Source organism: Coenobita brevimanus, chromosome 41 (genome assembly GCF_032717465.1).
Source record: "Coenobita brevimanus isolate Jiangsu-jjx chromosome 41, ASM3271746v2, whole genome shotgun sequence".
NCBI classification, from domain to species: domain Eukaryota; kingdom Metazoa; phylum Arthropoda; class Malacostraca; order Decapoda; family Coenobitidae; genus Coenobita; species Coenobita brevimanus.
In genome coordinates, this window is record NC_136994.1 from 16,796,816 (window position 1) to 16,823,110 (window position 26,295).

Genomic DNA, 26,295 nt, shown 5'->3' on the forward strand with positions numbered 1-26,295 from the left:
TGATGCCAATACCTTAATATAGTATTTACAGCGAGGTACTGATACAACTTACATGGAAAGTACAATACTTATCAGTACCTATGTCACCATTATCAGTTTCAATCTACACACACACAAAAAAAAAAGTTAACATAGGTCAGCACAAGCAAAACTTGTCCAAATTACATTAGTTTTTCTATAGAAGGAGGTGGTGGTTAGGCAGTGGAGAACTTGGCTGCTGTCCAAAAGGAAATCTGACTGATCCCAAGCTAGGGGAGTAAACAACAGAGATTTTATTTTCAATAAAATGTCTTAACCTATCTTGAGTCTTGTACACAGTCCACCAGTGGCATAAAAACACTCCTTTTAATACAGTCATACCAATTCTGATGAAGACAGTCCTACTGTGTACTGTATTTAGTATGAAAAATGGCTACTGTGTCCAAGAAGTCACATGGAAAAATTTGTGAAGTAATCTATTTTACACAGAAAGACTGCTGGATCTCTGGAAACAAACTGCTCTAGGGCTGACAAAAGAAAATTTGTGATGCTGTCAATTGTAAAACACGACTGCTGGCTGTCAGGGAACAGACTGTCCAATTTATGTTCTGAACCAGATTTAAATCTCTCCTTACTTTTGATGTTCACTACTGTATTTTCAGTTTAAGTAGGGCAAATTCCAAACACACCAAAAATGTCATGAATGTAATGTATGATACGGTATATACAGTACTGTATCACAATAATGCAATATGTGATGCAAAGTAATTAATAAAAACATAAAAATTTATATAAGTACTATACATAAAAGAGCAGACATCATTACAAATTTCGAATACAGTCGCACATGAGTTACAAATACAAATGTACTAGTCAATATGAAAAGATCAAAGGCAAGGTTTAGTGTACTGGGGCAAGACATACTGAACAAACTCATGATCATTCCCTGCCAAAACTTTGGCTTGTTTTTACAAGAGCAAAAGACACAGGATGGTATGAACTTTTCCTTCTTCGTCCTTCCTGCAAAAGAACAATAAAAAATTATGATCAACTTTTTCTCTTAAAACAAATGTTTCTTTCTGCACGAAGAACAAAAGGGATTCTATACTCACTTTGTCATCCTACTAAAGACAGAGAATGGATCAAAAATTTGTTATGCAATCTTGGCACTACAGTCAAGCACTGAGTTCCAGATATAAACTTGACCCAAGATTCACTAACAACACTTTTTAACATTGGATATGTGGTCCTATACTAAACTGCATGATGTAGAGACCAACCAGCAGCTGTAGTAACTACAGCTTCCATTACAACTTAGATGTCACACTTTCTACAGTAGTATATTATTTAAATCAACATTTCTGTGGATAGATTATGATAAAAAAAATAAATAAAATACATAAATAAATACCAGTCACAGTTTTCTCAATAAAATATAATCTACACACTGAAAATATATCTAATATTCTGAAGAACACATGGATGATCAATTACCAATCAACAATTGATAACTTTTGGCACACACATCAATTCTTAAAAACATTCTCTGGTCCAGTCAACTGACATTCATGCAAACATCTGAATAATCACCGTGGTAATATGTACATAACTAAATATGCACGTAATAGTTTGTAACTTTGTAGTAGTAATTAATAATAACATACGATCTATCATATATCGTTTAAAATTCGGTGGCTATAATTCTCAAGCATTTGTATGGAGGAAATGATCATACAATAGAGTTCATGGATATTAGGTTACCTGAAGACACATACTGTACATATATTTATATATCTGCTTCGTTTAAGAATGTGAGATCTTCAGTGTTCTAATAAACGATAAGTCCTAATCATTAATGTGATTAGATTTTTGTGATATGTACAAAAAAATGTTAGAAATATCGACCTCTTTATCTGACAATTTTATTTTATTTCTGCTACTTCCAGACAAGTTCCTTCAACAAAGGGAAGTTCTACTGGTGTAAAGGAATCAATGGAAGTTACACCTAACTTCCCTCCCTTCAACTGAAGTGTCTTCTAAGAAAGTCCAATGAAGGCTGTTGTCTGACTTGACCATTTCAATCTGATGACATTTATTTTTTGCCTATCCTCACTACCTCCCAGTGATTTCTATTTCATACTTGCAAACTCATAGCTAATACTAAAAGGCAAAAGTTCCCTAACAATCCTGCCTTCAATATTTTTCATTCCTTCCCTATCAGAGTATCATTCCATTTCATATCTTTTGCTTTAGTAGTTCATGTGCAGACACACTTAATTATTTTCATATAATTTTTTCCAATCATCACAGCCAACAGGGAAATGTAAAGTCTTGTTACATGTCAGGGATGTATTTCAAATAATCACAATTTTTTCCCATTAAAATTATACTGTAAATTGAGTGAAACTGGTAAATAAGTGTAACAGGTAGAAATTGATGCTTGATATATGATTTGCCCTGTTCTGCTGTGGACTTGCAGAAAACAGTGTCGAGAGGCAACTTACAACAAGGACTTACTATACTTATGATATACATCAGCACTATGTGACAATGGACTCCCACAGCTGTATGAATGAGATAGAGCAAAGGCAACTTCCAAATTTCCAAGGCCATTTGTGGGAAGCCTGTGATTTTTAGATCCGAGTTGCCAGCATCCCACATCACACTGAAGTCAGGTACCCCATGATGAAACCGGGCACATTCTCCATTAGGTGCTTCATAAAACGTCATGAAAAATCGGGGTCTGCTTTCCCCTTCCCAGTCTCATACTAGCTACCTTCAGATGATTTTGCAATACTCTGGAGAGACTTACTAATCTCTTCACTACTAAAAGTGATGACCAAAGCTGAATAAAACTGCAGCATTGAAAACAGCCTTCAATGATCCCTTCACTACTAAAGGTTGTCGTTAGTCATATACTGTACAGTACTACTGCAGAAGCTGGATACATGTACAGCATTCATTATTCCCTTCACCAGTGGGGAATGTCTTATGTTGAATAAATTTGTCTGGGAGCTGCAAAAATTAAAACAATATAGTATGTCACTGAATGAACAGGTTAATAGTAGGGTCCCCAATCTCACTAAACTGAAAGACAACCACCTGTAGACACAAGTACCTATGTTCTGCGCTTCTTGAAATGCTGTCCCCCCCGGCCACCAGCCTTACGCTTCTTGTTGCCAGAGTTGTTTATACGCGCCTTGAACCGAGCTTCCTGCATCTTCTTCAGCTGTTCATCCTCCTCCTGGCCCTCCACTACACGCAGCACAACCTCAACGCCATTTACCTGCAACATCACAAATATCCAGCTACATATCAGCATATATGTGGTAATGATAAATCCAACATTCTTAATTTTACTCTTTACCTCTGCTAAATCTAAAGTAGCTATGTTCCTTACTAACAACACTGACCCATCTAACCCTCATCTAATATTGTAGAGCCCACTGGGACTTGGTTACATATCATATTACACATCTGAGATTTCTTTTTTCCCCCGACACTTTGCGGCAACTGTCTGGAAGCATTTAGCCAGTTTTGCCACTCTGTTTAACTTCCAGCCCATAGAAATCATCAACTGTAACCCGTTAACTGCTCTATACAGCCTGGGCTGTTCCGAGTGCAACTGCTCAATACAGCCCTGGCTGCGCAGGTGAATTTCGAATATAGTGCCATGGTGACCAAGGCCGACCCATGCAAGCATGTTTGAGCCTTCAAAACCGAAACTGAAAATGAAAATGAAAACCATACATTCCAATAGGGAATCAGACACTTCGATGTTCATCCATGGCTTTACCAAGGTAAATATTGAGCTAACATTTCGTTACTATATACTTTGGCATGTGTTCTCTCAATTACTAAGACAAAATTTGGCCTCTGAGAAATTTCATTTTTACTGCTATGTTTGTGCACCATGGACACCTCCAAAAAAACGCCATGCGCAGTTAACGGGTTAAGCATGGCATTATCCTTCATCTGAGTGAATGGATTAAGGAGAGCACAACCAGCCTTGATCTTTCTGCCAAGCTTTTCCGTGATAATTATATGAGTCTATTGTTTTGGCCGAGGTATATCATCATCATCCATGCCAGAGGTAAGGTGAAGGATAATTACAGCCTTCATCCTGTTTACTTTCGTGGTCCAATGTTTGGTATTTTATCCCACCCACAACCAAGCCACTGTATTCAGCCGAGGGAAATTTGGGCAGAAAGAAAGTTAAAAACCATCTTATTTGTTTTCTTCAGTGCCATGGAAATAGGCATGTACTTCATTCAATAAACTATTCTATTTTCAGTCAATGGTTTGGGGTGAACAAAACTAACCTTGATCTTTCCGTTAAGTTTTTCCAAGATGGCTTTATTTGAGTCTTCATCCTTTAGCCTGAGGTACCCTTCTGTCATGCCCTTGCTGTAGTCCACCCAGGCACACTTATCTTGATCCTCTCCCAGCGCCACCTTAACATCTTCTCGCGTAGACTCTCCACCCTCAGGCAGGCCAGAGAAGTGAAGGAAGGTTCCACGTGGTAGGTCCATTTCCTCAATGTTTTCTAGAGCCTGCCAAGCAAAGATATACTCAGCTACATCAACACTCATGCTCCTATGACTAACTTGGTTAAATAAAATAATCACCTCTCAGCCACAATAGTATACAATACTACAATTGTCTGTAGTAAGTCCACCTGCAAGTGTTTTCTTGTGCTCATTTGGGTGAGATAATCAAAGCCAAACTGTTACTTTAACACTCCTCGGCTCCTATGACTCTCATTCACATAAAAAAAAAAAGTCTACCACTAACTGAAACAAAATATTTGAGCTGCCCCCTCTACATTCATTAGTGTAGGTTTGGTCAAAACAAGTAAAGATATAAACAGTTACGTTAACACTCAGGCCCCCACAATTCTCACTTGGTTCCTTACAGTTACCTGTTGTTTCCTAAATTAAATACCCTACTCAAGTTGTTCTGACCATGAGAGGGTTTATGGTGACAGCTTTATATATCCCTTACTTCTCTGTGTCTAACTTAGCTGAAAAAAATAATCTGGCATTCCTTATAACCGAATGATAGAGTTATGCTGACCACGAAATGGTTTGTGTTGACAAGCTTAATGCCACTGGGCTTCTCTGACTCACCCTCAACTGAATAAAACTGTCTGAAGTTAGCCTACAAACAGCACTAGTAGAGCTGACATGACCATGAGTGGGTAAGAAGTGGAATAATTAACCACTGCAACAGTGACTTCCTTTATAGAATTATCCTGTCATACAGATACCGGTAATTTTACTCAACTTAGGGGAGCTCAGCTGCACACAGCAGGTTTATGATGGTTATCAAAAATTCTCCCCTAACTTAATACTCTGACAACTAAAACAATACAAAAAAGATACACTGTCATCCAGCTTTCCAATCTCCATACTTATACTTTGCCCTAACTATTCCGTCTTGGAGAGAGGACATACTCATATACAGAGTGTGCAGTGAAGTGGCAGGGTTGAAACAGCTCAATTAGCATTTCTCTTTAAGACATCAATTAATTCTCTAAACTACTAATGGGCTTGCACCTTTAAATAATACAGATGCAACCAATCACACTATCACATACATTAATACTCCTATTCTTTAAATATCTGAGATCATCTCTCTTGCTGGAACATTAACTCACTTGCAGAAATTTCCATTTAACATGTTAGTTTTTATAACACATCTAGTGTCAATTGAGGGTTTACTGTAGCTCTTCCACCTCAACATTGCACCAGCACTGTGCTAGTCACACAATTTCCCTCTTACCTCCTTTTCTTCACTATGTTTTTCTTCCAGCTTCTTCTTTCTCGCCTCCTTTCGCGCTCTCCTTTCCTCAATCTCCTGCTTCTTCTCTTCAATGTAGTCTGCATGCCATTTTCGCAGGAGATGGTTGGAGCCCTCATAGGTGACCTGAGGCATTTCCATGAACTCCTTAGCCTTCTCCTCTGTCTTGAACACCACCAGGATGGAACCCTTGAACCCCTGCCTCTTTTCTTCTTTGTTGTAAAAGTGACGCATCTGAAGATAAGGAATCAGTGACTATACGAAACAGTAGAAATAGATATCATCGTTATTCTGACCTTTTTCGCATCTAATGATGCAGTCAGGTAAGTTCCACAGACAAGGAATGAGAAAGTACCAATGTGGGAGAACTATCAGTAGCATACCTATTAAGATTCCCAATTAAATCATTTGCACATCATTCAACCTCCTGGAATCCTGGAGCCACCAAAAAGCCGATCATTTCCACATTTTACATTTTTCATTAAAAATTACTGCACAAACAAATCTCTATAGTCATCTGTACCTTGACAACAGGCACCTTATCATTATCAGACTGCAAATACTATATATCATCATTGACACTTTTGTTGTGTTTCATGGTATCCTCCCATAACATGATCAACTACCTACCCCTAAATATGAGGTCTGCTCTGGTCTTTCTCCTTTTCATTACATTATGAAATCTAAGTACCTAAGATTTCAGGTTCTATGGTCCCTCTCTTGCTTATCATATCCTTGAATACATGGGGGAGCCATGTCTATCTATCTATCTATCTATTGCCAGACGCCTCAATCCCGTTTGGGGTGGCCACAAACAAATCGCCTCCAAGTCGCCCTGTCCCACCCATGTACTGTTAAATTTTTATGCTATGAAAACTTATTTCGCACAACTGTAAACTGCAAACTGTCATATGATCTTCAGAATACTATGATGCTTATGAACATCCAAGTCTGAAAGATTACGTAGATAAGCATCAGGGTAGGGAATGCTGAAAATGGTGACCCATGAAGTAATATATCTGCAAATTACAATCAGATTATATGAAGAACTTAATGTAACAGGATTCAGTTGGCAAACCATTTCACAATGCATGCTCATGTAAACATCATAAAAACTATATTTCAGACTCACATGAATTGTCTCATATGGTCCATACTGCTTAAAGAATTCCAGAAGCTTATCAAGTGTGGTAGAACCATCCTTGGGAAAACCCTTGCAGTAAACAGTGCGCTTCAAAGCCTTCTCACGCAGCTCCTCCTCACTCTGTTCTGGCAGGGGATGTGTTGGTGCACGTCGTATTTTTTCACCACTTTCATCCACCTTTGGGGTAAAATTGTATGGTATGCATTACTGGAGATGGATGAGGTAAAAAAAAAAAAAAAAAAAAAAGTAGAGGATGGGGGGAAGTGGAACAGAAGTAACAGAGAGAAGGGGAGAAGTACTGCAGAAAGTAAAAGTGAGGAAAAGGAACAGGTAGAACAGGCACACAAGCTAGTTTACAAAGTTTTGAATTTTTAAAAGCTAATAAAGCTGCAGTAACAGATAACCAATGAGTTCCCTGAGGAGCATATGGAGTTAAAAACAAAAACAGACAGATAAGGGTGTTTGGGAGGACTGTGGTGTTGATGCTGATGTGCTGGAAAAATGCAAGGAGTACCCTGAGACAGTCTGGCTATATGGAGCAAATATAAAGTGACACTGACTGAGGGAACATGAGTGAAGTGGAGTGGGAGACCAAGCATGAGGTGAAGAGGTATAGGAGAGAGGGCTCACTGAAGGTTGGAAACAGGGCAACATGGATGTGATTTATTCGTGGCCATCCCCAATGGGATTATGGTTCCTGGCTAATAAGACTATCAAACCAAACTTCTCTTACCTCCATGAATGTGTTTTGAGAATTCTTCAAAGCACTGACAATAACTGCCTTGTCTGTGGAGAGACTTGCCAACCGTTTAAACTTGAGCATGGTGTCCAGGGGAATCCAACCCTCATCATTCTTGATCTATGAATGAAAAATCTGAAGTTACTAAACAAAATGGGATGCTTCTTGGTAATCAGTATTTAAATAAGGTAATTAAAGTAATGCCCTACATCTTTAACCCCTTAACTATGATGACATACCCTGCACATCACTTCTAGGCAACAGGGGCATACGAGGACATACTCAGGATGTCAAAAGCCAATGCTTTACTATGGGGATACCAGAGGGCCATCTAAAGCTTCCTAACTCCTGCTCAGATATGGTACTCGTGGCAAGATAAGCTACACCAACTTTTTCGATCCACCAACAAACACCAAGAAAAATGCAGGGGTGGCATACTGCAGGGGAGGAAGGTTCAGTGTCTGTTTGCTGTGGAGAGAGATACATTATTCTGGTGGATTACTTCCCTTACAGCGAACCATGGCTGAATCACATATGAATAATAGTACCAGTAATAAATGTGATCCATCAAGTGATGATTACCAACAATCGATGGATGGCTCCAGGTGATGACTCGTCAGATGAAGGTCTCAATAATGACAAGTTTAGAAAGAATGAGGAGGAAGCAGAGGGTGGGTGGCAGCAACTTAGTGATATTTTGTGAACCATTGGTACGTTTTTTGCAAGCTATACCGTATATAAAATAAATATCGGGTATGTATTATCTTTATGATATCTGACTATCATTAGGTCACTGCCAGTTAAAGTCAATTAAGTCATTCTTCCTCTCTCTCTCACATGCATGTTATCTCTCACTCTCTACCACACATTTATCAATCATCCCTTCATATTATTCACAGCCCAGCATTACTTTTATGTACTGTACTGTTTTACTGATCTTACTGTATAAATATGTGTGTCTGGCAATAGACAGACAGACAGATATATACATCATATGTTTATGTATTCTACCTTGTATTCAGAGGTCAGTATAATAAGTGTTACATATAATGATCATTTCATCTCAAAATAGCAACAAAGAAGCTCCAGTTCAGGAAAATGGTCAATTGGCACAAACATCAAACAATAGTAGAGTGTTGCAGGCACAGTGCGTTGCTCATAGCAAAGGAGTTAAAAACTAAAGTAATGCCTGTACTGTATATATAAAAATGAATAAAGAAATATACAATAATTTAGATAAATAAAAATGACCATGCTTCCTCTTAAAAAAATCTCAATACTGGGGTCGGCCATGGTATAAAGTTTTCTATGGACTGGATGGTAAACTATATCCCCAAACCAACCCAGGTAGGGTCTTGCACTGCCAACCCTACAGCTGTGAACCATGAATGCTTACACTGCCCCCCTGCAACAATATGAGAATCTAAGTTAGCAAACAATAAAAGCCACGCCCATATTATCACTTCTGGCCTGGGACGTGTGAAAACCTTGGTAGACTGTAGTAATTAATATGATACTCAACCTGATAATAATTCTCTTACTTCTTGCTGCAAAAACTTGTCCCTGGGTAGATTGTAGTCACCAAAATAGTACTCAATCTGGTACACAATCTTCTCTGCTACATCCGCGGGCTGCTGTTGTGTCTTCTCCTTAGGTTCTGTCTTCTCTGCCACACCTTCCTTCTGGCCTTCCTCCTGGGGTGCTGTTTTCTCTACTACATCAGCCTTCTGTTCCTCCTCAGCAGCGGCATGGCCATTTGTTCCCGTCTCTTCCTTAGTCATGGTGATTAACAGTCGTGATAGCTAGTCCTGCAACAGACGCATTACCTATATTAGTAAAAACCAAATCTGCAAAGCTGAAGTTTATAAATAACCTTGTGTACTGTACAGTAACTGACTTTATGACAAAGTTTTATTGGAATTTGTTCATGATCATGATTAAAATTTTTTTGCTCTAACCAAGTAACAATACTTATATTCCATGGCCATGTGGAGAAGATGGAGTGCGAAAGACTAATGCGGAGAGTGTATTTGTGCGGTGCAGGGGGTTAGAGGGTTGGGGAGGCAGAGAATGAGATGGAGAGGAGAGATACAAGAAGGAGTGAGGTGTGAGCTGCGGGGGGGGGCAAATGGCAGGGGACAGGTCGACATAGAGGTGATTTGTTTGTGGCAACCCCTTACGGGACTGAGGCGTCTGGCTATACACAGATAAACAGAAATTACTTCTTTAACCCATCCTAACTTAATCTAATATAACTTATCCTATCCTAATGTCCAGGTAATCCAGTACAAACTGAAATTATCCAAACCTAATACCGGTACTGGTATATCAGTTAGGAATTTGAGATTATGCCAAAAGTAAGACATGCATTAGGAGTGTTTGAGCAAGTTTAGCTCTTGGTGGTACCTTCATCTGCATGACAGTACAGCATGTGTGATACAAGTCTTTAGGTATGGTTTCACAGAGAAAATTCTAAAAATGCTCAGTATCTATGGTAACCTACGATATATATATATATACACTTTGAGGTGGTCTGGCCATGTGGAGAGGATGTAGAGCGAGAGACAAATGAGGAGAGTGTGTAAGAGTGAGGTGGAGGGGGCAGAGGGAAGGGGAGGCTGAGGATGAGATGAAGGGATGGAGTGGAAATGTATATAAGAGAGGGGAGTGTAAACTGGGAGCAAGGCAGTGAAATGGCATTTGACAGGGCAACATGGAGATGATTTGTGCGTGACCAACCCTTACAGGATTGAGGTATCTGGCAACAGATAAGATAGATAGACTGATATCCCTTGAAAAGTCCATTCCAATAGGATATCTGGAAGACCTGCAACTGTGTGGTAAAATATAAATCTCTCTAATGTAACCCCAATGACCTGAGGAGGGCTGAGCAATGGGGCCCGATCTATCTGATACTCATTACCGGGTATTCATTCAAACAGTAAACGTTTGCAGTACCTGAAGCAGTAGTAGAACCTTACCAATGTAATTCATTTTCTCGAGGTTGCTTTCTGTATTTTTCTGTCTATTTTCAGGGTGGTAAATTACCCTTTCCTGCTGAAAAATTTCCCACTTTTTACCATTAGGTTCTTCAAGCCATACCTACGACTGTCTGTCCTACTCAATGTACTCAAAAGTGGTTTTTGTTTCCAAACTTCTCAACTGAATGCTAGGTTAGGTTATGTTAGATTAAATTATTTGGTAGGTACAGTTAAGCTAAGAGAGGTTGGGTATCCCTTGCACCATTACCCTGACGAGTCAAACGAGTCGACACAGCAGAACATTACCAAAAACAATGGGGAAACAGATTTCACATGAAACATTTACTTACCACCACAGAAATAAGAAAAATACATCATAACAGTCTATCAGGAAGAAAAACTGATTTGGTAAGGGGAAGCTACTTCTTCAACTACAGCGTATGTTTACCATTCAAACACTCACTTCACCGTACCTATGCTTTCCAAAGGGAACTTGATAACACGAAAAAGCATTAAAAAAAAAAAAAAAGTGTAAGAACGAGTAAACACTATAAACAGTAGGGTAAGTCAACTCAATCAAGCCACAGGTCACAACCATAAAAATCGATCCTAACCAACAGTGTATCCTGTTTCAAACCAAAAACCCACACACCGTAAGTGTGATGTGGCAGTTCTGACCACTCCCTCACAAGGTAACCGGAGTGAAGCGCCGAGGTAACTAAACCGTGATAATATTGCCATCCCGAGAATAACATTACATCAGCGGCTGCTCCAACAGCATTCCAATACTCAATATAACTCACAATTTCCTTCGTTAAACCTATACCACGGTCCATACCTGACCCCAAATACATTCACACTATGCATGTCAAGCTAAACAACTGCATAACTTCAAAATCATCAATAAAAATAACGTGGTACCGAGAAGCGTCGCATTTATGTGCTACCCTGCCTCGTATGTCTCACATACCTTACCACTTCGGAGATACAAGGAAGATAACTACTCGTTGGCTACCAGAAATTACTGAACACTGTAGGATTAGCTTGACGTCTGATATTTCACTGCCTTCGTCCTCTGGCAAGCTGTAGATGATGAAGCGGCGTTTCACGTGGCGCCACTCTTCAGTCTAAGCAGCACATCATGTACTGTCTTGATTTAGTACCGTTTTTTTCGTATTACCAGTCTAAACCACTAAAAGCAAATCAGTCGTAAATGAAAGAAAAACACTAGTATGTATTGGGTGAATGCACATCTTTCATGGGAGGTTATTGTAAAAATTGCCCAAATTTATAAATCAATATTTCCAAGAAAAATATGTATGGAAAAGCAGTTGGCAAAATGCGATACTCTTCCGGTTAATATTTTGACAAGATTCCATTTTGATCTCTAGGTGATATATTTATCATACGTTTAGAAACTTCTATTTGCCAAACATAAACCGAGTTTGTCCAAAATACAAATAACTTCTGCCCCACGCATCGCAACCTATCACGTTTTGTTAACGTCGTATATGACTAATATTTATGTACGCATAAGCATTTATTCGTCGTGTCATGTAGAAGTAGCGTTAACATTTGTAAACTTTGTATAATAGTAAGGATGTTAGCAAACGGTTACCGCTTAGCAACTCGACCGACACAAACTCACTCACAGTGAGAACTGTGAACTCAACCGAAGCAAAAGGTGCTAACAAATTCAAAGGCAATGGAAGATGCGTGTTTGGGCAGTCATTGAAACTTTTTATTAATTTACCTTCCCTTCGTTTATGAAGCAGGCAAAATAAAATGTCAGGTTTATCTCTCAGTATGTAAACATTTATATATAATTGGTCAGTTTGGTGGATCTTGCATTCGCTCGAGTCATATAGGTCATCGAGCGACGAGCGGTGTTATTTTTCCTGTGATGTCATTATTGTTTACAAACTGCAGCTGACGGCTGGCGCTGTGCGTGTTGTTGGAAGGGGCTGGCCTGAACTGACCTATTTATCACATATTAAAGGTACTTGTAGCAGCTTAGCAACACTTCTTTATTCCAAGTGGGGCACAGCAAACGTCTGTGAATTTTTTTTTTTTTTTTTTTTTAAGTGGAATTAAAAGCCCATGTTTAGTTTGATTAGTGCAGTACTAATTAAAACTCATGCCCTACGGTTCTTCAGACAGTAGGCTGTTAAATGTTACATTAGCCTTAGCAGTGTTTCATATATCTCAGTAGCAAATGTAAATGGCATTGCATTAACCTTGGCCTTGTTTCATATCAGTAATGTTGGATAGAACTGTTTCATTTGTTAGGTTATGGCAATAGTAAGTGATGGTCAGAAATCTCATGAGTTAAGAGATTTTATATATTGTATATTTTTTGCTAGTTTCTGTCGTTCCTATCATTTGGTCCAGTTTTACAGTCGTGGTGTGTACTGTATTTTTGCTAGATGGATGTGAAGAAGGTAGCCTACTGGTAATTTTTTAAAGAATAATTTTAAGGTGTTTTTGGTTCTGTTATTGTTTCAAACCCTAATGGAATTGGATAGTTCTATCAGCGACAAGAAGTTTGAGTACCATATCAACACTTACCACTGCAACTAATGACACTATATATATATATATATATATTTTTTTTTCTTAAATCTGGTGAGTCCTGAGTGTGTGCGTTTATTGGTTTCCACCACACTTTGCTGGCCTTCAGTGGTGGCCAATAAGCAACCCAATGTGAAGGGCAGTCTTTTTGAATGAATCATTGACTATGGCCAATTAGCGACCTCCTTACGGTTTCCTTTGATTTGGCCAATGATTTCAAACCTATCTATCTATCTATCTATTGCCAGACGCCTCAATCCCGTTTGGGGTGGCCACAAACAAATCGCCTCCAAGTCGCCCTGTCCCCCGCCATTTCACTGCCCTGCTCCCAACTCACACCCCCCTCTCTCATATACCTCTCCACCCCATCCCTCCATCTCATCCTCGGTCTCCCCCTCCCTCTTCCACCCTCCACCTCACTCACATACACTCTCTTCGTCAATCTTTCACCCTCCATCCTCTCCACATGGCCAAACCACCTCAGTGTGTTCCTCACAACGCTTCCTATCACATCCACATCCACACCACAACGCTCCTTTATATCCTCATTCGTCAGCCTGTCTCTCCACGTGACTCCACAGGCTCCTCTTAAATAACTCATTTCCACTGCTCTCACTCTTGACTTGTGTCCTTCCAACAATGTCCAAGCTTCACTTCCGTACGTTAGAGTTGGTATCACAATACTGTCATGTAGTAACTTTTTTACTTCCATGCTCACTTCCCTGTTTCTTATCACTGCTTTTAAGGAACCAGCAACCTTTCTTCCCTGCTGTACCCTTTCAAGCACTTCACCCTCCAAACCTCCATCCTTACTCATCACACTACCCAAATACTTAAACGTACTCACATTTTCCAATTCCTCACCATCCAACCTCGCTGTACATTCACTGACTTCACCTCTCTCAAAGACCATCACTTTACTCTTCCCTACATTCACCTTTAGGTTCCGTTTCTTACACACTCTCTCAAACTCATCCACCAAGCCTTGCAGCTCCCTTCGTCTTCACTCAACAACACAGTATCATCTGCAAACAACAGTACAGGGAGTTTCCAAACACTATCCTCTCTCACCAGGGCCACTCCAACATCCACTACCCTACCTTGTACCTCTTTTATTACCCCATCCATGTACAGATTGAACAACCATGGAGACATGACACATCCCTGTTTCAAACCAACTTTCACAGAGAAAAATTCACTTAGTTCACCATCCACACGCACTGCAGCCTTCGCACCATCGTACATACTCTTCACAGCATTCAACAACTTCCCATCTACTCCATATATTCTTAACACTTTCCACAATCCTTGTCTATCCACCCTGTCATATGCTTTCTCCAAATCCATGAAAGCCGCATACAACTTCTTTCCCTTCTCTAGAAACTTTTCCACTAAAGATCTAAGAATGAATATCTGATCTACACAACCTCTTCCCTTCCTAAAGCCTCCCTGTTCTTCTCCAACTAATTTCTCTGTTCTTTCTCTAACTCTGTCTATAAGTAACCTACCATACACTTTTCCTATTATACTAAGAAGACAAATGCCCCTATGATTACCACACACTTCTTTTTCCCCTTTTCCTTTGTACAAGGGAATAATTATACCTGACTTCCAATCCTCAGGGACTCTACCTTCCTCCCAGGCCAATCTGCACATCTTCCACATCCATTCTACTACTATCTCTCCCCCATGCTTCAGCATTTCACCACACACTCCATCAATTCAAACCTAATTTGCCTAAATAGGAAAGGGAGGCCCTTCATATGAATTTGAATTTAGTCTAGCAGTGGCGACCGTCCAGTGCAGATGTTCAAGTTATGACTATGGGTTTTACGAATTCATTGTAAAAAAGGTTAGTTCAGTTAATACAGCACAGCCTTATATAAAGGTTAGGTATGATTAGGTAGGTTAGGTTAGATTAAAAAAAAAGAAAAAAAGACAAAGTTACCTCAGTTAATATAGCAGAGCCTTATATGAAGGTTTGGTTTGGTTGGTTAGGTTAATGAAAAAAAACAGTTTATCGAATATAAAATTCTTTTTTTAACCTATATTAGTGATTTCTGTACGATTTTTATTGCCGATATTATTGCTAAGTGCCCGTTTCGGGGGGGTTGAAGTGGAGAAAGGGATGGGGCAAAACTCGAAAACGGGTAATTTGCGGTAAAATCGATAACCAAAATCCTAAGGAAAACACTAAAATCAGTAGGTTTCTGAAAAAATAAAGGGAAATTGGGGGCTTAAATGATAATTTTATTGCATTTTTCAACAACTTCAATATAATTGCATCATGGTCTGCATTTTGTTGTGTGTACTGTATTTTTGTGTTCATATTTGCCCAAAACAGGATTATTCATTCTTCAAACCTTGCCCCATTTTCTGGAACCTAACCTCTTCAGCCTGAGATTAGTAGCCTATGTACAATATTTTTATCCTTGCCACTTTTTTTTTTTTTCCATTTTTAAGGAGTGATGTATGGTAGTGAAAGGGTCAAGGGAAGTCATAGGCTGGTAACTTAAAATAAAATAATATAAGGTCCTAAGGCAGCAGTGATTAAGAGTGTTAGAGAAATGAGTGGTGGCCTTAAAGATTGTATTAAAAAAAAAAAAAAAAAATCGAGATCTGTTCATTTTGAGATGCCTAATCAAATTGCATTTAAAATGCTGAAGGTCATAGGCAGAGGAAAATACTGACAGGGGAAGACAGTTTCTTAGCTGATCAGCAACATACATGAAGTGGGAGTGTCAGCTAACTCTTGCATTAGAGAGTTGGACAGAAATGAGATGAGATTTTGCTGTCAGATTGGTGCAATGCGCCTGCTGTAATGGACTGCAAACATAGACTTCAGAAGAGCAGTGACCACTGAAATCGTGATAGGAAAGAGATAAAGATGTGACAGTGTGATGAAGAGACTGGTGAAAAATGTGATATATAAGAAATATAAATGAAGAAAGTTAAATCGGGGAAAGCCCCAGGAATTGATGGAGTGTGTGGTGAGATGCTGAAGCATGGGGGAGAGATAGTAGTAGAATGGATGTGGAAGATGTGCAGATTGGCCTGGGAGGAAGGTAGAGTCCCGGAGGATTGGAAGTCAGGTATAATTATTCCCTTGTACAAAGGAAAAGGGGAAAAAGAAGTGTGTGGTAATCATAGGGGCATTTGTCTTCTTAGTATAATAGGAAAAGTGTATGGTAGGATACTTATAGACAGAGTTAGAGAAAGAACAGAGAAATTAGTTGGAGAAGAACAGGGAGGCTTTAGGAAGGGAAGAGGTTGTGTAGATCAGATATTCATTCTTAGATCTTTAGTGGAAAAGTTTCTAGAGAAGGGAAAGAAGTTGTATGCGGCTTTCATGGATTTGGAGAAAGCATATGACAGGGTGGATAGACAAGGATTGTGGAAAGTGTTAAGAATATATGGAGTAGATGGGAAGTTGTTGAATGCTGTGAAGAGTATGTATGATGGTGCTAAGGCTGCAGTGCGTGTGGATGGTGAACTAAGTGAATTTTTCTCTTTGAAAGTTGGTTTGAAACAGGGATGTGTCATGTCTCCATGGTTATTCAATCTGTACATGGATGGGGTAATAAAAGAGGTACAAGGTAGGGTAGTGGATGTTGGAGTGGCCCTGGTGAGAGAGGATAGTGTTTGGAAACTCCCTGTACTGTTGTTTGCAGATGATACTGTGTTGTTGAGTGAAGATGAAGGGGAGCTGCAAGGCTTGGTGGATGAGTTTGAGAGAGTTTGTAAGAAACGGAACCTAAAGGTGAATGTAGGGAAGAGTAAAGTGATGGTCTTTGAGAGAGGTGAAGTCAGTGAATGTATAGCGAGGTTGGATGGTGAGGAATTGGAAAATGTGAGTACGTTTAAGTATTTGGGTAGTGTGATGAGTAAGGATGGAGGTTTGGAGGGTGAAGTGCTTGAAAGGGTACAGCAGGGAAGAAAGGTTGCTGGTTCCTTGAAAGCAGTGATAAGAAACAGGGAAGTGAGCATGGAAGTAAAAAAGTTACTACATGACAGTATTGTGATACCAACTCTAACGTACGGAAGTGAAGCTTGGACGTTGTTGGAAGGACACAAGTCAAGAGTGAGAGCAGTGGAAATGAGTTATTTAAGAGGAGCTTGTGGAGTCACGTGGAGAGACAGGCTGACGAATGAGGATATAAAGGAGCGTTGTGGTGTTGATGTGGATGTGATAGGAAGCGTTGTGAGGAACACACTGAGGTGGTTTGGCCATGTGGAGAGGATGGAGGGTGAAAGACTGACGAAGAGAGTGTATGTGAGTGAGGTGGAGGGTGGAAGAGGGAGGGGGAGACCGAGGATGAGATGGAGGGATGGGGTGGAGAGGTATATGAGAGAGGGGGGTGTGAGTTGGGAGCAGGGTAGTGAAATGGCGGGGGACAGGGCGACTTGGAGGCGATTTGTTTGTGGCCACCCCAAACGGGATTGAGGCGTCTGGCAATAGATAGATAGATAGATAAATGATGAGGAATAACTGTATTACCATTTAATATTCTCTCATATACTTCAGTATTTATGTTGCTTTGATATTGACAAAGTTTGCATCAGTAACATACAAGAGGATACTGAAGTGTAATAAAGGAAGATATGTTACAAAATTCCAAATCCACTAAGAACACCAGTAGTAATACTAGTAGCTGTAGCCTCCGACTCATGTGAAATCTGAGTCTTCTGGTTGAAGTTCACCATCCTCCTTTTGGGGGATAGGGAGGGAACAGAGGAATGCTGTATAACTGGAAAGCTCTACCACCCAGTTATCATTGTCACCACATGAAGGCATCCCTCTCCAGTGCCAGATTTCCTGTATAACCCCAACACATAGTGCTATCAGATGGACTGGTAGCTAAACATTAACCCCTCCACTCCAGTGAATACTTGCTTATTTTAGCTACTTTAGACAATTTTCTTCAGCAGAGGACAGGCTTTTGGAACTGGAGAGGTTTATTTAACTATAGCTTAAATTAGCTTCCTGAATAGTAGATAACCTTCCTAAGTTGAGTAAATTTGTACAGAGAAAATGGTAATGAGAATAATAAGTAATTCCTCATTTAACATGCTTTCATTGAACATGCATTTCATTATAAAGCTGTTAAATTACATAGAAACAATTTCACAAAACATGCTGCTGTTCACTATTAAGAAGTCAGCATGTGCAGTTAAGGGTCAGAGTTGTTGGTACTCACACTAGCACAGCTATCAGTACAGGTACAGTAAAGTCCTGTAATCCAAATGGCAGGTTTCCGAGGGTCTTTCGGACTATTGGTATTTTTGGACTGTTGGGAGGAACCTTTGAAAACATTAGAAATATGTACATGACCATTAAATAAACAATTAAAATATGGGTTATTGTTTACTTACCGGAAATGCATACAGTTGTTAATAAGCTGCAGGCAGGTACATCCAAGGGCAAGTCCAAGCCAGATAAATCCTTAGATAAAGCCCAGAAAAATTAGGAAAATTCCGAGAAAAATTTAAAAAATTTTGCCCTGAAAAATTCGGAGTCTTGGGACATTCAAATTATTGGTGGTCAGATTGGAGGACTGTTACTGTATATCACAGTGTCATTAACTTACTTAGGGACTTCAACTTCTGATACATATTTATATACTAAGTTGTGTCATAAAATCCATTCTAATAATTGTTTGCAGCCTGGATTATGATTTTTTATCATCTAAGAATATAATCTTCTTTACTGGAACACAGTCATCATCTGGCGTGATTTTTGCTTAACATAGCAATTTTTAGAGACACATCTACAGTGTTACATGAGGAATCAGGCTACTGTAAATATACAGCATCAGATTGAAGGACTAAAACATGCTGTGTTGTGTTTCAGGTGGTGTGATGTCACAGCCAGTGCAGCAGGTGGTGGGTGGTCAGGTGGTTCAGGGCCAGATGGTGCAGGTGGGAGGACAGGTGGTGTCTGGCACTCAGGTCGTCAACAGTGCAGGTCTGACTTCAACAGTTTTTGTACCACTGGTTTGAAGTTGTGTCAGTACAATACAGTATTAATATCAGGGGTTTTCACCATTAACCTGTTCATTATATTGATGTCCGTTTTATTTTATCTTTGCCCTCTCTAAATAATCTTACTTAGTTTTGGAGAGGTTTTTCAAACTGTATGGGTTAGAAATAGCTTTTACTTAGGCCTTTACTGAACAGATGGGGTTGTCTAACCAGAGTGATATAGCCATATGTTAGCTGTAATAAAATTTAAAAGATGCCCTGATTTTGAAAGGATATATTTAAATAGGACTGAGTCAAAAAGCTGTTCTCTTATCAACTCCTCCTCCTGACTCCATTCAACCACTCTCCCTTCACTGTAGTATCTCTCCGTCTTGTATTACTACTGTTCTGGTTACTGTTCTGAATTTTCTGCTTGCATCTCTGACTCAGTGTGGAAGGTATGCCGCATCCATCTACTTTTACTCACCCCTTTTCTCTTCAGCTGTATAATGCAAGAGTCAACAGATGCAGTACTCCTGACTGTAATGTATGCAGCAGGTTTACTCTGGAACTGTCTTCTTTAGTCCATCTTTCCCACTGCCTATGACTTCTTTTTTTTACAGTGCAGTGAGACCAGGCATCTTGAAATTAGTAAATCTTTAAATTGGCTTTCTATAATTTCAGTTTTATTTGAAAGGGACAGGTTTTGCAGGTTCTAAATCTTGGATACTCTCTGCCTTGCATTAAGAATATCTGTAAAACTTGAATCAGTATGTCAAAGGCCTCAGTAAAACTGGCTTTGTTAAATTCTTTGCTCTTCGTCAGCAGTTTACAGTATTAATTTCTTTGCCCTTCATCAGCAGTTTTTTCTGCTCATTTCACTTCAGTATCTTGGTATATGTCCTTGATGCAAACTGTGTTGATATTACAGCGTGGTTAGTAACATACAAGAGAACATTAAGGTGGAATCTGCAGATAAATAACTTTTTTTTTTTTGTGAGGAAGAAGGAACCAAAGGCAATGCGCCCGCAAAACTGTTTCTTCCAAGAGAAAAACAAAATACAAGAGAGAGCCAAATTCAAGATCCATTCATTTTGAGATGCTTGGACACACTGCGTTTCAAAGACTGGAGATTATAGGAAGCAGGAAATACAGACAGGGAGACAGTTCCAGAGTTGACTTGTTGCATAAATGAAGGACTGGGAGTAACGGTTAACTCTTGCATTAGAGAGTTGGACAGAAAAGGGGTGAGAGTTTGCTGCTAGACGGGTGCTACGCGCCCGTCGTAGAAGTGGAGGAATGCATGCAGACAGTTCAGAGGAACAGTTAAGATGCTGTAAAGCCTCTTAATTTAGCTGAAATATGACTTAATCTCATTTGTGTCCCTCAGGTCAGGTGGTGATGTCAACAGCAGCAGGTCTGACGGGTCTAAGTGGCCAGCAGATAGTGACACAGTTGGTGCCAGGGCAGGCTGTGGCAGGGCAGGTAGTACAACAGGCACCTGGGGCATCATTGGTTACTACCACATTGCCTACCACACTCACACAGGCACAGGTTAATATGTTGTCTCTGCTTTCATATTACCTAGAAGTAGGCCTTTTTTTTACACTACAGTATTTGGTTTGTTTTCAACTGACTGAACTTGGCCACCCTCACAACATGAATAGTAAATTTATGTGGCATGAAACTCATTGGATGTTAACTGTGAGGTAGAAATGTCTCCTTGTTTACTTTTCAAACCCACCCTCCAGTCTGCTTACATTTGGCCATCAAAAAGTTGAAAGGGGCTATGGATCTTTTTCAGGTTAGAAAAAACATGCTGCAGGACTACTCATATCCACCCAACCACCAGTCTCTTACCAGAATACTTATTGTTGGCCCTTGGCTCATCTGGACATGAATCTGGTGGACTGTAGGATGAAGTTATCTTTCTTCTGCGGTCCACTGTCGTTTTTTGTGTCATAGGAAGGGGGTTGAGTAGTGTATTTATACCGTAATTATATTGTTCCACCAGATGAAGGTGTGTGTTTCCAGCACTACTTGCACAGTAACACATTCATTATCTCTGTCAGGTTGTGAGTGGAGGTACAGTGGTACAGGGCCAACAGATCCAGACGGTCAACAGTCAGGGTGGCATAATGACAGCCGCTGCTGCCACACAGGTCAAGCCACAGCAACCACAACCCACAGTCACTGCGGCAGCACCCGTCACTGTCAACCAGACTGTACCAGCGCCAGGCAACCCAAATGCAACAGCCGACACAACTGCACCGGTATGTGGTAACAGAAGGGTATTTCATGAGTACGAGGGTTGTATTCTGGATGACAATGAAGACTTATGACATCATTTCTGTATTTATTTTACATATTATGCCTTTTTATCCTTTTGTATGTTACTGAGGATGAGATGGAGGGATGGGGTGGAGAGGTATATGTGAGAGGGGGGTGTGAGTTGGGAGCAGGGCAGTGAAATGGCGGGGGACAGGGCGACTTGGAGGCGATTTGTTTGTGGCCACCCCAAACGGGATTGAGGCGTCTGGCAATAGATAGATAGATAGATAGATAGTATGTTACTGATGCTACCTAGATTATGGCCCATAGTTCACTTGGTGGTCCAGCCAGTGCTGTATAAGGTTTTTGGAAGAAGAGAACTGAGTATAGAGGCTATAATAGGACGGTATGAGTATGTGAATACACTTATAAGTGTCTTTCACTTATTCCTGGTTTATGTCCACCATTGGAGAACGAGGTGCCATAGAGGGATGCCTTCTTGTGGTGGCTCAGATATAACTGTGCTGATCTACTTTTTGGTTATACAGACATCCCTCCACGCCCTTGTAACTCGGGCTTCTGTGACTCACTCATAGCAGAGTAAAATCCTTTGGTGTTGGCCGAAATAGAATACTTCATTTGTCCTGACCATGAGAGGAGTATTGCAGATAGTGTTAACTCTCAGGCCTCTGCAACTCACTTTAACCTGAATGAAATGGTTACATCAGCTGGAATAAAACTCAAGAGATATGACCAGGAGAGGATTAATGACCCATGTTTAGTCCATAGCCTTTCTTCTTAACCGTCTTTTTATATTCTTCAGGTACTAAACAAGCAGAGAATTTCCGAGTTGGTGCGGGAAGTTGACCCAAATGAACAGCTAGAGGAGGAGGTAGAGGAACTGCTCTTGTCCCTGGCTGATGACTTTATTGAGGCCACTGTCAATGCTGCCTGCCGCCTGGCCAAACACCGGGGCGCCAGATGTCTCGATGTCAAGGATGTTCAGATGTACCTCGGTGAGTCACACAACTGCGTATTGTGTATTATGCACACCACATCCTACCACTGGAATAATGCCAGAAAAGTAGAGCAGACCACAAGTTACTCTGACAAGTGACACCAAGACAGAGGAGAATGGATGATGGAAGACTAAAACTGACAGAAGTACAGTATTCTGATAGCTGACAGATGACTAAAACCAACAAAATAACTCTGATAGCTGACAAGAGAAAGGATGGCAGAAGACTAAAACCAGCAGAATTACTCTGATAGCTGGCAGAAGAGAAAGGAAGACAAAAATGTTAAACCTCACAAAATCAAAACTACAAACCAGACAGATGTACAAATCACAAATTACTCTGACAGCCAAGAAATGACAAAATACTAAGACATGACAGAATCAAGGCTTAAAACCCAACTCCTTCAAAATACAACAGAACTCTCCAATCACTTTTCCCCCCTTAGCTTTTTCCCTCCATTTTACCATATTTACACAATACAGTCCCCAGATACAGGCATCCCCCAGTTTAACTATCTACTTGGTTAGGTAAAACCCCATTATTAGGTGGGGTATCGTATATCACGGTATTTTTAACATGTATTTCGTTGTGGACCACTTACCAGTCTTGGGTTTCCCCCCTAACCAAGTCCAGAACCCACCCAGGTGAGCCCAAAAACAGGTTTAAAGGCAGTCTAAATGGCCTAATAGCTGGCAAGGAAGCTGACCTAAGCCTAACACTTGTAAATAACTCACTAAAACCAACAAATCAGATCTGAATATCATCAAATATAAGTCTGGAAAAAATCAAGCTTAGTAAACTGTACCCCAAAATGACAATGTTCACCCCACCTGTGGCTAAAACACATTAATCGAAGTCTAAAGAACAGTTTATAAATAAACCTAAACACACAGTTTTAGTTTAAAATATCATCAAATTCGGTAAGAAAAATCAAAACCCATCGTTAAACTAGGGTTTGGCCATCGTTAGGTGGGGTATGGTGCAATTTTTATCCCCATCGTTAAGCCGGGGTATTGCATCTATGGGTATTGTATATTGAGGTATTGCTGTACTTAGAACTATCAATGTCTTCAAGTATCTCATCTGAAAATTGCAGTTCACTGTTTCTTCCCTCTGCCTGATGCTGCCTGCCAAAATCTGTTGTGTCATACTCTTTCCTTCCACATATTATTATCTTTTCTTCACATTCACTTTTTAAATTTCTTCTTTTACAGACACTGTCAAATTTGTTCCCTACCTTTTGCAAGCCACTCTCACATTCTGCCCTCAAAACAGCATCATCAGCATACAAGCTTGTTCTGAGACTCCATTGATTGCCATTTAGCTTCAGTTTTACTCCTTTACCTGTTGTCTTCATATTATCTCTTTGACTGCTGGTGAGGGATGCCTTAATGCAGTGGCACCAGTATAACTGGGTGGCTCCACTGCCCAGGTATACAAACATCCCCCAACCTCCTTCCTATTTCCTGACTGCAAGAGGAGGGCAGTTTCAGACTGCAGTCCACCAGGTTCACAGTTCAGATGAAACCAGGACTGCTGCTACTATCATTACTGATGGTATGTTTCCTCTATCCCATAACAGAGCGTAATTGGCACATGTGGCTGCCAGGCTTTGGGACAGAGGAGTTGCGTCCATACAAGCGTGCACCGACCACCGAGGCTCACAAACAGCGTCTTGCACTCATCAGGAAAGCCATCAAGAAATATTAGCCTCAACCCACCATCACCGTTGTTGGCAGTGGCTGTTTTGTACCATGTGAGCGTTTTGTTACTGAGTACATGGTGTGTATGTTGATGGTGATGCTTGTGTGAGAGTCATATGCAGTGTGTAATTTTCGTATGAGAGTCTCCATTAATCCTTTTAACACATTTTAGGCTTTGATATTCTTTTTTCCATTAGAGTATTCAGCTTTGCAAATACTTCCTGGATTGGAATGGCTGAAAATGTGATATATAAACATTTTTGAAGACTTTGGCCATGCATGCATTTCCCCCCCCCCCTACCCACTGAAGGCATTAAAAAGTGATACTGGATGCCATGTAGCTCCAGTGCCCTCAGTATGCTGCCAATTGATACCATAGTAGTGCTGTAGTTGCAACCATAGGCTCATCAGAATGTGAACCCAGTGGACTGCATGCTGAAGTAGCCATCATGCAGCTCACCATCATCAGGAAATAGGGAGTGAGCTGAGGGACATTTGTATAGGTAGGCAGTAGAGCAGCCCTGTTATATCAATGCCACCATGTGAAAGTGTCTTCCTCTTGGTCCACAAACAGTGTAGGCCTTAATAATTATGACCTTCATGTCTAGATATTCTGGTACTGTAAATTGATGGAACTGGCATGTCAGCTTTATTGAAACCAGTGGAACTTTAATATGCGCTCTTTCTGAAATTCTTTGTAAACTTAACTATAAAGACAAAAAAGGACAGTAGTTTTTTAGGAACACACCTACAGTATTAAATTGTTGGATGTAGTGACAGTGGGAGTATAGTACGTGAGGGTGTGTGTGTGTGAATGCTGATGCTTGCTGTGTCAAAAAGAAGTGAAAGTTCACTAATATCCTCGCACGTATTGTACAACATAAACAGGAAGCATTTTGTACCGAATACCTTGAGGTGAGTGGAAGGCTTGTTTGTTTTTCTTTTTTTCCTATGAGATTGGTACTGTATTCTGTTGAAGTATTCTGTAGTACATTGTGTTCACTTCAACTAGGCATAAAATTACAATCTTTCCATCTTAAGTGCTGAGCTGTAGATAGTAATTCGTACTAGAAAATGGTGTTACCGGTAGTCGTGTAAAAGTTCTTTAGAAAGTATGCAGGACTGTATTGTGGTCTTCTGCCATTGAGGTATGGGAAATAAAAAGGATGCAAATCTCTGCCAAGTTAAGGTAAATAGACTATAGTTGAGAGTATTGCATTAACCACTTCACTGTGATGATATCTTGTGTTCTTGCTATTCAGACCATGTTGTATTTTATTCTGCTTAGGAGTGACCACTGTACTCTTTCACTTTCACTTGACCTAAAATTGCCATCATTCCATTGTGAATGCTGAGTTGGAACAATAGATTTATACTAGAATATGATGCTAGTCCAGAAGTGATATAGAATTTGATATAGAGCCATAGCATTGCCTTTTTCTGCCACTGAACTAGTTGAAATAAGCTGCAGAAGGACAGAAATATGGGCCAAGTTAAAGTGAATGATGTGTAATAGTGGAGAGCTTATAAACAGTCTCCAGCAACCTTTTGCAATAATAGATCTCCCTTCAGCTGAATATAATTGACTGAGGGCAGCATGTATAAACTGAAATAAAGACATTGTCATAGTGAAAGTGCTAAGTGATGAGAAACTTTATACAGTACTGGTTTTAAGTTGTTTTTCTACCAAATGTTATTGTCAAATAATTTGCTTATGTGCAGTCATCAAGCAATTCTGGTAAAATATTGTGACTTTAGTCCCCATTGAATTAATTAATTTTCATGAGGTCTTTGTTCCTTCTTATTTTTTATTCCATAATTTGTTAGTCATGTTCATAGATAAATAATGTTTGTCTTTAAGTACCACAGAATTTTATTGTCTAGATTTTATTTTATACAGAATACTTCTGAAATTTTGTATGAGGTGTTGGTGTGTATACAACAATTCTCTGGTGACTAATATAGCAGTCGCAAAACATGGGAATCTTTATTTCCTACCAATGATAACTGAGTACAGCATTTGATCCTTCTGGTGAAGGTACCCTAGTACTTCAGTCTGATAGTATTTGAGATAGTTGCCTTCAGTCACCATCAACCTAACCCCAAATGCCCAAGTTCACACTGA

At 39.9% G+C, this 26,295-nt stretch overlaps 2 protein-coding genes across 3 annotated transcripts; one reads left to right on the top strand and one right to left on the bottom strand.

Moving 5' to 3' along the window:
- Positions 1-132: 132 nt before the first annotated feature.
- Positions 133-11,771, bottom strand: La (La autoantigen-like). Of its 2 annotated transcripts, XM_080270548.1 has the most exons (8): positions 11,616-11,771; positions 9,206-9,472; positions 7,659-7,784; positions 6,914-7,102; positions 5,764-6,015; positions 4,302-4,532; positions 3,098-3,265; positions 133-999 (listed from the first exon to the last, which is right to left on the bottom strand). In XM_080270548.1, exons 2-7 carry the CDS (start codon positions 9,443-9,445, stop codon positions 3,098-3,100), a joined length of 1,206 nt encoding a protein of 401 aa, XP_080126674.1. In that variant the 5' UTR covers positions 9,446-9,472; positions 11,616-11,771; the 3' UTR covers positions 133-999. The 2 variants fall into 2 exon arrangements, with proteins under 2 accessions (XP_080126674.1, XP_080126673.1); XM_080270547.1 differs by having other exon boundaries at positions 135-3,265.
- Positions 11,772-12,542: 771 nt separating this feature from the next.
- Taf12 (TATA-box binding protein associated factor 12) lies at positions 12,543-25,868 on the top strand. The gene is made up of 6 exons (XM_080270549.1): positions 12,543-12,644; positions 19,068-19,181; positions 20,568-20,731; positions 21,250-21,450; positions 22,272-22,464; positions 24,050-25,868. Exons 2-6 carry the CDS (start codon positions 19,076-19,078, stop codon positions 24,175-24,177), a joined length of 792 nt encoding a protein of 263 aa, XP_080126675.1. The 5' UTR covers positions 12,543-12,644; positions 19,068-19,075; the 3' UTR covers positions 24,178-25,868.
- The last annotated feature ends 427 nt before the right edge of the window (positions 25,869-26,295 follow it).